The 15,719-nt window shown below is 45.2% G+C and overlaps 1 protein-coding gene and 1 pseudogene across 1 annotated transcript; one reads left to right on the forward strand and one right to left on the reverse strand.

The window, feature by feature from the left end:
• The first annotated feature begins 2,123 nt into the window (after window positions 1-2,123).
• LOC139578800 (fructose-bisphosphate aldolase A-like) lies at window positions 2,124-15,705 on the forward strand. The gene is made up of 9 exons (XM_071406828.1): window positions 2,124-2,248; window positions 8,640-8,758; window positions 11,938-12,201; window positions 12,439-12,599; window positions 13,013-13,096; window positions 13,633-13,807; window positions 14,309-14,508; window positions 15,076-15,171; window positions 15,414-15,705. The coding sequence occupies exons 2-8, from the start codon at window positions 8,647-8,649 to the stop codon at window positions 15,169-15,171; spliced, it is 1,092 nt and encodes a 363-aa protein (XP_071262929.1). The 5' UTR covers window positions 2,124-2,248; window positions 8,640-8,646; the 3' UTR covers window positions 15,414-15,705.
• LOC139579705 (zinc finger BED domain-containing protein 4-like) lies at window positions 4,492-5,960 on the reverse strand (annotated as a pseudogene).
• Window positions 15,706-15,719: the final 14 nt, after the last annotated feature.

A 15,719-nucleotide genomic window follows, 5' to 3' on the forward strand; every position in this document is an offset into this window, starting at 1 on the left:
GGTGTCCCACGATGCCTGAGTAACATCGGCCTCTATGGCAAAGGGGTCCTTGAACTACCTCTTACAAGTCTAACGGAGGAGTACAAGTGCTCTAAAGTAAGACTTCAGATGACATTGAAGTACTCCAAAGACCAGACCATTAGCAAGGCTGCACCTCCCCTACAAACTGGACGGAAATGGACATCATCCAAGGCTGTGCAGCAAGCAACATCAGCCCTGAGACACCAAGACATTGTGGGGAATATCCAGCATGGAAGAGGAGGCTTTGGCCTGGCAGCAAGCAAACCAACGTTCCATAAGGCAACAACATCTGAACGCAGGAAGCTGGTGGTCGAGGAGGTGCGCAGACAGGAGGAGACTGCAAGAAGTGCAAAGGCTGTCTCTCTTGCTAAACAAGGGCAATGGACGCGGTGGGAAGGCCTGGAGAGGAGAAAGATCAACTGGAGTGAGCTTTGGCAAATGGAGGCAAGCAACATCAGCTTCATCATAAGAGCTGTTTATGATGTGCTTCCATCACCAAAAAACCTACATCAATGGTATGGCGAGGACCCGACCTGCCCCCTCTGCCCAGCTCCAGCGACTCTCAGGCATATAATGACAGGTTGCAAGACCAGCCTCTCACAAGGCCGCTACACCTGGAGGCACAATCAGGTCCTCAAGAGCCTGGCTGCAGCACTTGAGACCAAGAGGAGTGCAACCAATTCATTACCTCCAAAAACAAGCAATCCCGTCAAAACAACAACATTCATCCGGGAGGGACAGAAAAGGCCCAAGCATCCTCCTACAAAGCCAGAAACTGGACACCTAGGCATGGCCCGGGACTGGAAGATGCTTGTCGATATTGGCCAGCAACTAATTTTTCCACCTGAGATTGCTTCTACCAACCTTAGGCCAGACATGGTACTCTGGTCCCCTTCACGAAAGGCTGTGTACATCATAGAGCTCACAGTCCCGTGGGAAAACTCTGTTGAAGAGGCCTACGAGCGTAAGAAACTGCGTTACACAGAGTTGGCAGCAGACGCAACTCAGCGTGGCTGGAATGCAAAAGTCTGGCCAGTTGAAGTGGGATGCAGAGGATTCGTGGCTTCTTCCACCATCAGGTTGCTGAAAGAACTTGGAATCCATGGACAGGCTCTGCGGCAGACCGTCAGAGCAGTTTCTCAAGCAGCTGAAAGAGGCAGCCAGTGGATCTGGATCAAACGGAAGGACCCTTGCTGGGCTATAACTTCATGACCCCCCACCCCCACCTGAGAACCCAATTCAGATCCCTCCAACTTGAGGAGGGCATATGAGGTATGCGGTCAGCTGTAGGGCTGGCTCAGGGAAGAGGACGCCCCTGCCTTGCATAGTCCCGTGGGAAATCTTAATTGGGCATGGGATACAAGCTAAGGCTTGATCACCCTTTAGCTGGCCACCTTTGATGAGGGTGTTTAGTGATTAAAGGCCGAAACACCCACTGATTCGAAGGCACACTACTGAGGATGTGTCCCAAAATTGACATCTTAACCCAGTCTAAGAAATAAACCTCCCATGCCACTCTGTCAACATCACGGCAAATCTCATGTGAGTGCATACCATCTATTGGCACAATGGACAGTTTTAACATCTCGTCCCGTGTTTTATGATTCTGTATATAGTAGTTCTAGTAATTCAATTTAATTGATTATTATGACCAAGGTTTATTCTTATGCCTTGTAAACTATCATCGTCATGAACAGTCTCAAGCCAAATCTGCAGCAACAGTTGATTTTGATAACGTCCCTGAGGTTTCAATTGAATAGGTTTATTCATTCATAGTAGGTCTAGATTGAGGATAATTCTGCATCTATGGTGCAGTCTGTGACTCACTGCGGCACCACTGCAATGCCTTTCTGCTGTGACTGTATATAAGGGGCACGTATAGAGCATGCATCAGGTACGTGAGATTCGTCACGTACATTATCACAAACTCTTCCACCCTGTTATTCCCAAAACACGCCTTCTTTCTCTTCTGGTACTCAAAATGAAGTGAGCCAACCACTGTCACAGAAAAAAGCGTTTTCTCCGGACTATGGATAGAATGATATGTCAATCTTTCATAGTGCATTTTGATTGGACAGTCTCTTTTTCGTCACTGGCCTTCCTCTGTCACTTGAGGTTTAACAATACTAGACATCCTCCTTCATTGCCTGATATTGCAACAGAACGCATCGCTTCCTCCTCAGACCCGTACAGCTTTTGCTCTATTATCTATCGCGCAGATAAACTAGTAAGTTTTTTTCCCATCAACTAATCCTTAGTTATGATAGATGATATCATTTTCAGCAGATATTACTGTATTCTTGTATTTATAAGCCTCAAGCTGAATAGGTAATACATACATACTTACCTATGTATGTATGTATAAATATGATGTATGAATGATGTCGTATTTTATGTCTGTAGTTGTTTAAGTATTACACTTACGTGTGACTTCCTATCGGCAACTCCCAATGTATTACAAGGTCATATGGATGCAATGGCAGGGACAGACGCGGAAGTAACGCTTGCCAGAATTCACAGGGGATGTAATAACGCGCATATTATGTAAACTGTTCATAGCGCGCAAATAAATCCAGAAATATCACACAAGCGCTCCCCAAAAGACGATCAGAACATCGTGTATACGCCTACATCAACGGATGCCAAAAGCGAATCCCTCACGTACGCACGGCATGTGAAAAATCTAGAGCGCAACGCACTGGCTATAAGGGAAGATTTGGATGTATAATGAGATTTCAAACGAGTGTCATGTCGTTTTTCACGGTTGAAATGCTCACCAGCATATTTGAGATGCTTTTGTTTGAGAAATCATACGGTCTCCTCCGATGGCGCACATAGGCAGACCAAGGTTATATTGGAGTCTCATCGTGATAACTAGCCTGGGCAGCTGCTAATGGGTTATATCTACTCTATCGTCTGGGGTAGGTAATACACTCGTGTCCCTCGGCGACAAGTTCGTAGTAGGCCTATTTCACCCTTTTTTCGCCTTCTCGCCATTAAATTTAGTCAAGGATGAAATTGAAGCCTTTTCAGCCATGTAAAAACCGGTCGCCGGGGGAGTGTATTACCAGAAGTGGCTTTATACATGGGCTGGCCAGGGGGTGGCCAAGGCTACTTCAGGGGGTCCATAGACCATGACAGAAAATGTGTGTGTAACCCTAACCTGGCATCTAAGGAGCATGAATGAATCCTATGATTGCTGATTAGAGGTAGAAGTGATAATTCACTTAACCCGGAGTTCTTCAATGTGGCAGATAGTGTGGTCCAAAAAGGTTACTTCACTAGAATTCTTTAACTTACAATGAATAGTCGGTGTCTCTACCTCGGAACTGCAGCTCAATTTATTTCTCTCTCACACACACACACACACACACACACTGTACTCACATACTGGAGAGACTTGGGGTCACTGTTTTTATGAATATACAATCTGGGTCTGAACATCCAACATGTTTTCAGAAAATAAAGAGAACCCTCTTCTCTGGATCTTGAAATGTCTGAAATACACGTTAAATAATGTGTCATATCTCTATGGAAATGTATAATTAAGGGATCCACAAGATTAGATACTAACAGCTGCTAGCTAAAATGTGTAGTTTAAAGTATAGGCCTGGCCTACCATTGGATCCTTTTGGAACAGCATATCTGGTGCTTGATGCAGTTGGGAGGGGCACAATGACATCTCCTGGCAGCTCTGGCTCACTGTCTTGCTCAGAGCCAGAGGTCTCTGTGTCATCCCTTGATGCTAGAGATCGACGATTATGATTTTTCAATGCCGATACCGATTATTGGAGGACCCAAAAAAAGCAGATACCGATTAATCGGCCGATTTTTATATATATGTATTTGTAGTAATGATAATTACAGTAATACTGAATGAACAATGAACACTTTTATTTTAACTTAATATAATACATAAATAAAAACAATTTTGTCTCAAATAAATAATGAAACATGTTCGATTTGGTTTAAATAATGCAAAAAAACTGTGTTGGAGAAGAAAGTAAAAGTGCAATATGTGCCATGTAAAAAAAAAAAAAGCTAACGTTTAAATTCCTTGCTCAGAACATGAGAACATATGTTAAAAGGAACCATCAGCTTTCATGGGTCTTCAATATTCCCAGTAAAGAAGTTTTAGGTTGTAGTGCAGAAAGCAGAGCTTGTCTGTATGGTCCCCTGTCAGTCTGCTCCTCCGCTTATCATAAATTATTCCCACCTCACTGAACACTCTCTCGCTTGGGACCGAAGAAGGTGGGGGACAGAGAAACTTCTTTGCCAGTGGAGCGAGTGTTTGAAGTCTGTCCTCATTCTGCTTCAACCACTCCAAAGGCAAGCTGCTCTTTCTGTCAATGACAGGCTCTGTGAGGTAACGTTCCAACTCAATTTCAAAACTACACTGGACTTCAGCCCTGCCCTCTTGGCTTCCAAGGATTCTATTATAGAGGCTGTCCACCAGACTGGGTGGCTGATCTACCCGGACCTTTTTGCACCTGGATCTGGGTCCTCCTCTTCACTCGTCCCATCTGCTGTGGCTTTGGGATTTGGTTTCCTTAGTATGTCGGACTCCTCCTTCAGCCACTCTTTTACTTTCTCTATTGCTGTCCCTGAGGTGAATGCATAGCTTTTGTCACGTGGATCCAGGACAATTGCCAGCACCAGGCACTTTGTCTCCTCGGCCTTGGAGAACCTCCTTGTCAGACTGTCCAACATGGTCTCCCGTAAAGTTTTGATGCCTTGAGGAGAAGAACCCTCCTGCTGCAGCATCAGCTTCAGCACCGACACACTGGGGATGACACATCTCCAGTGTCACCTCCTCCACAGGTGCCAGAGTCTCAATTAGGTTAGAGACAATGTCCCACTGTGCAGCAGACAAACTGCTGATGTGTCCGTATTCACCTGCATACACATTCAGTGCACGCCTCTGTTCAAACATCCTCTGCAACATGTGTAGTGTTGAGTTCCAGCGAGTTTGAACTGCTTGCATGATGCTGTGTTTGGGAAGGCCAAGCTCTTCCTGAATGGCCCTCAGCCTCTGTTTGGCCAGTACAGAGTGGTCAAAGTGAGTTGCACAGCTCTCCAACATGGCAATAATGTCTAGCACAGCTCTCGGACTAGATAGGCCATCATTGATTACAAGCTGAGGATGTGTGCACTGCAGCTGAAGTCTGGACGCTCTGCCAGTCTCATACCTCTCACCATGTTTGCCCCACTGTCCCGGAGGACCAGCACTACACGTTCTGTGTGGAATTCCCAGTATTCCAACATGGTCAGAAACATCTCTCTGATGTAGTTTCCTGTGTGTGATCCAGTCATAGTCTTGACATTCAGCACAACCTGCTTTCTTGTCCAGGCATTGTCAATGAAATGTCCAGTAAGGCTCATCAGGGACTCTGTAGTGCCTGACCAGCAGTCAGTTGTGAATGCCATGTGTGGCGCGTTCATTGGTGCCACCAGATTATTCACTTTCATCACAACTCTTTCATGTGTTTTATCTATCATTTTTTGTGCAAAATAATTTTTCATCTTTGATCCTGTACCGGGGTTCAGCAAGAATAATCAGCCGCTGAAAACCAATGTCAGACACCACTGTGAATGGCTGGTTGTCAGTGGCAATCATCTCAATAATTGTTTTATCCATCTTCTTGGCCCTTGGGTCTTTGTCCTGCCATTTTATGCTTGTTTATTAAAAAGTTGTATGATTGTAGCCTGCGATGTCTGTGAACTGTCTGTATCACTTTTTCCTTGTGAAGAATTTGCGTTTGCTTTTTTCATCATTGCTTCCTTATGGGCTTTTGGATGGGTGTTCTTAAGGTGATTCCACAAGTTGGTGGTATTTTTTGATTTTGCCGTTGCTGACCCCATGCTTACATCTTTATCACAAATAAGACACCTTGCTTTCCCTGGTGCCAATTCAATGTAATAGTCTCACACTGGTGCATTGCTTTTCTTTGCCATCTGTAAAATGTATATAAACACACACACACACACACACACAGCTCTCTGAAGTGACAGGGATACTGAAGAGTCTGCTTAGGAGACACAAATACTCACAACTGTTTGAATAATAAAAATTGAGTATAAATGACCTGTGATGAATGTTGAAAACAAATACTGTAATTTCTATATGCAGGAAATCCTATTTTAATAATGGGCATGGTACGAATTGACTACCAAAGTGTGAGTCATAATCCCCATGACACCTTCCAGTAAAATCTGAAAAGCGGTTCCTTCATTCATTTATTCCATAGGATGTTTTTCTTTATCCACTTCAAATAAGGTCTGTGTTGCGTGTAAGCTTTAACTGATAGCTGTGTAGATATCCATAGGGCAAGGTAACTCTGATCAATACAGGCTAAATATAAGCGAAGATCATTTTTTTTGTAGAGTGGATTTATGAAAATATGTTGACAAACGTTACCTTATCCTAGTGAGATTTACACGAGTATCAAAACGCCGAGGCAGTTTAAGCCTGCACGAAACACAGACCTTATTTGAATTAGATCAAGACATTCTCTATGGAAGACATAAACGGTAAAACAGCCGCACGTTATTATAGGAATTATGACGCGTCGACTATTTCTCTCTGTGGTTAGGTACATTCGTGCAATGATTGTGCTTTTGTTAAATCATCACCTGTTTGGCGAAGTAGGCTGTGATTCGATGATAAATGAACAGGCATCGCATTGATTAACTAGTTAACCTAGTAATATCATCAACCATGTGTAGTTAACTAGTGATTATGTGAAGATTGATTGTTTTTTCTAAGATACATTTAATGCTAGCTAGAAACTTACCTTGGCTCCTTGCTGCAGTCGCGTAACAGGTGGTCAGCTTGCCACGCAGTTTCCTCGTGGAATGCAATGTAATCGGCCATAATCGGCGCCCAAAAATGCTGATTACCGATTGTTATGAAAACTTGAAATCGGCCATGCCGATTAATCGGTCGACCTCTACTTGATACATCTAATACATTAAAATAACACAAGAACCATTAGTGTATAATCAAAATAAAAATGCCACAGCCATCAAAATAAGAACACACATGAATCAACAACCAGCATTTTAAAGTGAGGCTTAATCTGACAAAATCATCTATTACAAGCTGAAGCTAAACTTAAATTCTGAACTGGGCATGTGACTGACTGCCTGGTAGATGCTCTGACCTGGTGGTGGTAGACTGGGTCCTTGTGAAGTCTGACCACACTGACTCTGACTAGCCTCAGGTAGGGAGTTGCTCTGGGGTCCAGTGGTGATGCAAGGGCTGGGGTCTGTTTGCACCTGATCTGCCTGTTTGTGCTTCTTTAAAAATAAGTCTGATATCTCTCTCTTTCTTTTCATGTTTAATTGACCTTATGCAAAAAAATAAGACAGTCTACATCTAAGCATCCAATTACCCACATTTTAGTCCAATCTTAATTACAAATCCCCATTATCATAACTGTACCTTAAAATCAACTACCTGCCTAAGTTACTAGTCAGATCATGGCTAACCCTACTCTGCAGTAAGTAACTTAGCTAGCTATAATTTCGTACACCTTTACGATAGCAAACAGACTATCTGCAAATTGTGGGGATCTTTTAACTAACGTTAACAGATTTATAATAACAATTGTTCATTTTGAGTTCAAGTATGAAAATCTGAGTTAATGGATTTCAAATTGCTGAATGTTAACTTGCTGAACACTGACAGCTGTGGCCTACTAGTTACCCCACATTAGCTAAACATTCGTATACTGTAACTTATGACACTGCACTGTATATGCGTGTATTACTAGCACAGATGTAAACGTAATGTTTGGCTAAATTGGGAACCGATCTCTCTTATCTGATTAACTGTCTGTTAATGGAGCCAAAGGTCTAACGTTAACTTACACAGCGACTCAACTTTCGTAAAAGTTGTTCAGGAAACAATTTTAAAACTTACTTCAAATATGATGCTTTGGCCAATCGCGAAAAAAGATTGTGGAGCTGTGGAAATATTCTCTCTTCTTCTTCTGTATGTTCTTCTTATTCTTCTGTATCTCGCAACCAACGTTAATATTCTCTCTTCCTCATTTGAAAAAGTCTAAATAAATGCTTCTTTCAACAAGAGGCGAAATGAGATGTCAATCAGCATCAAACTGCCAGTAGCGAATGAAATTTTGGCGTGGCCAATCAGATGTCAGGGGTGTCGGGACACCCCTCTGGCTCCGCATGTTAATCACCGGCTATGCACGTCAAGCTCAGAAGATAGTGGAGATCTATAAAGCGCACTAGTGGCTGCCATGCTACATGATAACCGCTTGGAATAGACACTAAGCTAGCGAGGGCTGTCAACAATGTCAGTATGGTTATGATTACCAATGTTAATCTATTTATTTAACATAATACACATAGGTAATTTAGTAGCATAGGCCCAGGCCTATACCTTATGATGCTGCTATGACAGTTGATTGAGTCAGTGGCGATAAACCATCCATGCTACAAACACTGAATCTATAATCCTTTCAACAGAATGATTTATAACAATGATTTCTCTCCCTCCATGTCTCCCTCATTCATCCCCCTCTCTCCTTCACCCCCCCTCAATCCCACCTCCCCTCTCGCTTTTGCACTCTCTCACTCTCTCTCTCTCTCAGAAACACAATGCCTCACTCATTCCCATTCCTCTCTACGGAGCAGAAGAAGGAGCTCAGTGATATTGCTCAGAAGATCGTCGCTCCCGGCAAAGGAATCCTTGCTGCCGATGAGTCCACAGGTAGGGGACTTGCCGATGAGTTCACACACACGGATCAGATCACCCGCTAAACACACTCATACATGGCATATCAAAGATATGCCTTGTAGAATGGCGTGTAGAATGGCGCCGGAGGGGATGACTGACGTTTTACATGCTCCTAACCAACTGTGCTATTTTGTTCGTTTTTTCCTGTTGTTTGTAACTTTTTTTTGTACTTATTTTGTACATAATGTTGCTGCCACCGTCTTTTAGGACCGAAAATAACTTCTGGACATCAGAACAGCGATTACTCAACTCGAACTGGAAGAGTCCAACGCGAAGGATATACTGCTGTCTCGGGAATGGGCCCAAATTTGCGTGAAGAAAAGACGGACAAAAAGGGAGCGCAGGTCGGGCTGCCTTCTGAGAATTCGTAGGCGAGTGAGTAAACTCACACTGCCATCCGTTCTATTGGCCAACGTGCAATCATTGGAAAATAAAATGGATGACCTACGATCAAGATTATACTACCAACAACACATTAAAAACTGTAATATCTTATGTTTCACTGAGTCGTGGCTGAACGACGACACGGATAATATAGAGCTGGCGGGATTTTTCATGCACCAGCAGGACAGAGAAGCTACGTCTGGTAAAACGAGGGGCGGGGTGTGTGTCTATTTGTCAATAACAGCTGGTGCGCTCTGTCTAATATTAAAGAAGACCCGAAGTATTGCTTGCCTGAGGTAGAGTACCTTATGATAAGCTGTAGACCACACTATCTACCAAGAGGGTTCTCATCTATATTATTCACAGCCGTCTATTTACCACCACAAACCGATACTGGCACTAAGACCGCAATCAACCAGCTGTATAAGGCCATAAGCAAACAAGAAAATGCTCGTCCAGAAGCGGCACTCCTAGTGGCCGGGGACTTTAACGCAGGCAAATCCATTTTACCTCATTTCTACCAGCATGTCACATGCACAACCAGAGGGGAAAAAACTAGACCACCTTTACTCCACACACAGAGATGCATACAAAACTCTCCCCCGCCCTCCATTTGGAAAATCGAAAGCAGGAAGTACGAGTGACTCGCTCAATATGGAAGTGGTCAGATGATGCAGATGCTACGCTACATGACTGTTTTGCTAGCACAGAGTGGAATATGTTCCGGGATTCATCAAATGGCATTGAGGAGTATACCTCGGTCATCGGCTTCATCAATAAGTTCTGCCGCTTTCAAGGAGCGGGACACTAATCCGGATGCTTATAAGAAATCCCATCTATGCCCTCAGACGAACCATAAAACAAGCAAAGCGTCTACAGGATTAAGATTGAATCCTACTACACCGGCTCTGACGCTCGTCAGATGTGGCAGGGCTTGAAAACTATTACGGACTACAAAGGGAAACCCAGCCGCGAGCTGTCCATTGACGCGAGCCTACCAGATGAGCTAAATGTTGTTTTATGCTCGCTAAGAGGCAAGCAACACTGAAGCATGCATGAGAGCATCAGCTGTTATGGACGACTGTGTGATACCGCTCTCGGTAGCTGATGTGAGCAAGACCTTTAAACAGGTCAACATTCATAAAGCCGCGGGGCAAGACAGATTACCAGGACGTGGACTCAAAGAATGCACGGACCAACTGGCAAGTGTCTTCACTGACATTTTCAACCTCTCCCTGACCGAATCTGTAATACCTACATGTTTCAAGCAGACCACCATAGTCCCTGTGCCCAAGGAAGCGAAGGTAACTTGCCTAAATGATTACCGCCCCGTAGCACTCACATCGGTAGCCATGAAGTGCTTTGAAAGGCTGGTCATGCCTCACATCAACAACATCCTCCCGGATACCCTAGACCCACTCAAATTCGCATACCGCCTCAACAGATCCACAGATGACGCAATCTCAGGACCCTGTGACTAAACACCTCCCTCTGCAACTGGATCCTGGACTTCCTGACGGGCCGCCCACAGGTGGTAAGGGTAGGCAACAACATGTCTGCTATGCTGATCCTCAACACTGAGGGCCCTCAGGGGTGTGTGCTTAGTCCCCTCCAGTACCCTCCAGTAAAAGAGCTGATCGTGGAATACAGGAAAAGGCGGGCCGAACAGGCCCCCATTAACATCGACGGGGCTGTAGTGGAGCGGGTCGAGAGTTTCAAGTTCCTTGGTGTCCACATCACCAACAAGCTATCATGGTCCAAACACACCAAAACAGTTGTGAAGAGGGCACGACAACACCTTTTCCCCCTCAGGAGACTGAAAAGATTTGGCATGGGTCCCCAGATCCTCAAAAAGTTCTACAGCTGCACCATCGAGAACATCCTGACCGGTTGCATCACCGCCTAGTATTGTAACTGCTCGGCATCTGACCGTAAGGCACTACAGAGGGTAGTGCGTACGGCCCAGTACCAGGCCATGATATCGAAGGAATTGTCCGTAGAGCTCCGAGACAGAACTGTGTCGCGGCACAGATCTGGGGAAGGGTACCAAAAAATGTCTGCAGCATTGAAGATCCCCAAGAACACAGTGGCCTCCATCATCAAGAAGTTTGGAACCACCAAGACTCTTCCTAGAGCTGGCCGCCCGGCCAAACGGAGCAATCGGGGGAGAAGGGCCTTGGTCAGGGAGGTGACCAAATACCCGATGGTCACTCTAACAGAGCTCCAGAGTTCCTCTGTGGAGATGGGAGAACCTTCCAGAAGGACAACCATCTCTGCAGCACTCCACCAATCAGGCCTTTATGATAGAGTGGCCAGACGGAAGCCACTCCTCAATATAAGGCACATAACAGCCCGCTTAGAGTTAGCCAAAATGCACCTAAAGGATTCTCAAACTATGAGATACAAGATTCTCTGTTCTGATGAAACCAAGATTGCGTGCCTTTCCAAATAATTTTCAATCAATTGAATTTACCACTGGTGGACTCCAAACATCTCAAGGATGATCAATGGAAACTGGATGCACCTGAGCTCAATTTCGAGTCTCATAGCAAAGGGTCTATTTATGTAAATAAGGTATTTCTAAAACCTGTTTTTGCTTTGTCATTGTGGAGTATTGTGTGTAGTTTGATGATGATTTAAAAAATATATATCTATTTTAGAAGAAGGCTGTAACGTAACAAAATGTGGGAAAATGGAAGGGATCTGAATATATAAATATTTTACATTTATATATATTAATATTTAACCCCATTCCAACCCACCTGTAGGCAGCGTGGCCAAGCGCTTCCAAAGCATCAACGCTGAGAACACTGAGGAGAACCGCCGTCTTTACCGCCAGCTCCTCTTCACGGCCGACCGTGTAGAGCCATGCATCGGCGGAGTCATCTTCTTCCATGAGACCCTGTACCAGAAGACAGACGACGGCAAGCTGTTCCCCCAGCTCATCAAGGAGAGGGACATGGTGGTGGGCATCAAGGTGGACAAAGGTGTCGTCCCCCTGGCCGGGACCAACGGAGAGACCACCACTCAGGGTGAGAGACAACAGTGGGCTGGGGCTAAGTAACCTTTGACCTCTAGTATTGAGCTCAACTTTGCTACGAATGCAGATTTTATTCAGGGGATTGTTTGAAGAGTGAAACTGGAACAAAGTGTCGAGTCATGTTTATTTTATAATGTTACACATATCCATCCCCTCTCTTTCCCTCCTCTCTCTCTCTCTGCCTGTCTGTCTCGCTCTCTCTGTATGTCTCTCTGTCTCTCTCCCTCAGGTCTGGATGGGCTGTACGAGCGGTGTGCCCAGTACAAAAAGGACGGAGCTGACTTTGCTAAGTGGCGTTGTGTGCTGAAGATCACTGATACCACCCCCTCAGAGCTGGCCATCAAGGAGAATGCCAATGTGCTGGCCCGCTACGCCAGTATCTGCCAGATGGTGAGACATACACACACACACACACACACACACACACACACACACACACACACACACACACACACACACACACACACACACACACACATAAAGAGAAAGAAACATACATTGAACACGTGTGAACATATTGGCACACATAAAATTAGTTGGCACACACTTGGCCATTCCCCACTCAATCTCCACAATTTTTTTATTTTTATTATAAATGTTTCACATCTCTGCTTCAAAAAACAATATCACCACTATAATTACTTATCAAGGAGTTGTATTTATTTTAGCCATATTAGCTCGAGTGCCAAGTAGCCAAATCCGGTGCCATTGATATGCCGTGCACAGGCACCCCGGCCAATAAAGTTTTATTGTCTGTTCTGTAGTCATGACGCTGGTTGCCATGCTTCTGTGCCCTTCCCTAGCATGGCATCGTGCCCATCGTGGAGCCCGAGATCCTGCCAGACGGAGACCATGACCTGAAGCGCTGCCAGTATGTCACTGAGAAGGTGAGGGATCGCTCCGACTAACAGAAAAACAATGGCTACCTTCCAATGGCTATTCTAGCATGCCACTTAAAATGCATGTCTGCTTCCTTCTAAGTAGGCTGTGTTTACAAAGGCAGCCCAATTCGGATCTTTATCCCACAAATTGGTCTTTTGACCAATCACATCAGATCTTTTCACATTAGATCTTGTTCAGATCTGATCTGATTGGTCAAAAGACCAAAATGGTGAAAAAAAGATCAGAATTGGGCTGTCTGTGTAAACGCAACTTTAGTGTGCTAGTGTGGGTGTTGGAATAGAGCGTACTTAGTCTAGGTAGGATAGGAACACTCATTAGTTCAACCAGTCATTCAATCAATCAATTTCAACATCTCTAACTATTTCTGTCTCATCCCTATTTCTTCTATTTCCTTTCTTTGTCTCTTTCTCTCTTTTTCTCTCTGTCCCCTTGTCTCTCTCACTCTCTCTCTCTCACGCTCTCTGTCCCCTGTCTTTCCCTCTTTCACTTTCTCTTTCTCTATCCCCCTCCTCCCCCGCAGGTTCTGGCTGCAGTGTATAAGGCTTTGTCTGACCACCATGTGTACCTGGAGGGCACCCTGCTGAAGCCCAACATGGTCACCCCAGGACACTCCTGCTCCCAAAAGTACAGCAACCAGGAGATAGCCATGGCAACTGTCACCGCCCTGCGCCGCACCGTGCCCCCGGCTGTGCCTGGTGAGAAGGAGAAATGTATAGAAATATGGACGCACACACGGTCCCGTGTGGCTCAGTTGGTAGAGCATGGCGCTTGCAACGCCAGGGTTGTGGGTTCATTCCCCACGGGGGGACCAGGATGAATATGTATGAACTTTCCAATTTGTAAGTCGCTCTGGATAAGAGCGTCAGCTAAATGACTTAAATGTAAAATGTAAATGTGTAGCACATGGAGATGTGTTAAACTTACTCCTCAGCTAGCTTTTGAGTGGCGCAACCCGTAGAGATGCTTGAGGGAGGACGCTCACGTGTGTTTGTGTAGCAGAAGTCCCGGTTTCGAGCCAGGTATGTGCCGAATCGGGAGGAACTGGTACTCGCTAAGCAAGCAGCATGACGTCCTTTACACACGCACGCACACACACACTCACTCAATCCACTTTCCACACACACACACACACAACCACTCCCCCTCTCTTATCTTACCCTTCCTCTCCCTGTCTCCCTGCCTCCGTCCTTCCCCAGGCATCACCTTCCTGTCTGGCGGCCAGTCTGAGGAGGAGGCCTCCATCAACCTGAATGCCATGAACCAGTGTCCCCTTCACCGGCCCTGGGCCATCACCTTCTCCTACGGCCGCGCCCTGCAGGCCTCCGCCCTCAAGGCCTGGGGAGGCAAGCCAGAGAATGGCAAGGCCTGCCAGGAGGAGTTCATCAAGAGAGCCCTGGTATGACCCACACAGAGAGAAGAACATGAGGGAGGGAGGGAGGGAGGGAGGGAGATGTGTAGCCAGTTAGAAGGCCAAAACAGTTAGAAGGCCAAAACAGTCATTTTTATAGCTTTTCCCAAAAACCTTCCCAATTAAATGTTGACTCCAAAGTAGGCCTACCTGACAGAATGATATCATGATGGTTTGTAGCCTATAAATCTGGTGGTCATTTGTTTTTGCAAACTCTGCCGTCACATGGACAGGCTAGTTGAATAGCCCTGGACTACAGTCTTTAGGATAAGGTGAAAGGTCCTAGACAGTACTACATACACCATATAAACCTAATAAAGTAAGGCCATGTGGTGTGTACCTAATGGTCCTATAACAATGAGATAGCAAGAGGAAGTGGAGCTAAGGCTCCATGTGTGGGGAGACAGAGGGTCTGTACTAATCATTGCCTTTTATCTCTTTCTTCCGCTTTCTCTCTCACACCATCTCTTTCTCCATCTTACTTTCTTCTCTCTCTCCCATACCCTCTCTCACTCTTTCTTTCTCTCTCTCCTTCTCTATCTCTCTCGTTTACAGAACAACAGCAAGGCCTGTCAGGGCAAGTATGTTTCCTCTGGAGACAAGGGCACCGCCGGTGGAGAATCCCTCTATGTGGCCAACCACGCCTATTAAGTATGGACCCAACCCTTTCAATATCAAACCACACCCACACTTCCCCACACTATCCACTCAGCTGATACAGTTCTGTCCCGACCCCGCCCCCTTCGTGGGCCTATTCCTGTTACTCTATTCTTCTCAAAACTCTTTCCCTCTTCCACTTTTTTTGTGTTGCTTTGGGCTTGTGATGTCACTGTTATGTTATCGTGTAGTGCAGGAAAGTTAAGTGTGTTTTGTCACTTTTTTATTTATTTTAGCACTCAAACACCTCCCCGGAGAGAAGAATCTGTGATCCTCTGCCCCTAGTCATTCCCCATTCACTGCTGATCTTGAGAGTTCCAGCTCTTTGTCCCCACCCCCCCTCTGCTTACATGCTCCTCCCCTCAGACTATCCCTCCTGATTCAGTGTTGTCATCTTGATGATTCCTAAGTACATGTGCCTTCTTCTCTCGACTGAAAAAAACACTAGAGGAAGACATTTTAGAGTATATTATTAATGTTTGATATTCTATACACTGGAAATAGAAATAAAGAATCATATTCACTAAATGCACTTTTGTGAT

This window comes from Salvelinus alpinus, chromosome 6 (genome assembly GCF_045679555.1).
Source record: "Salvelinus alpinus chromosome 6, SLU_Salpinus.1, whole genome shotgun sequence".
Taxonomy (NCBI): domain Eukaryota; kingdom Metazoa; phylum Chordata; class Actinopteri; order Salmoniformes; family Salmonidae; genus Salvelinus; species Salvelinus alpinus.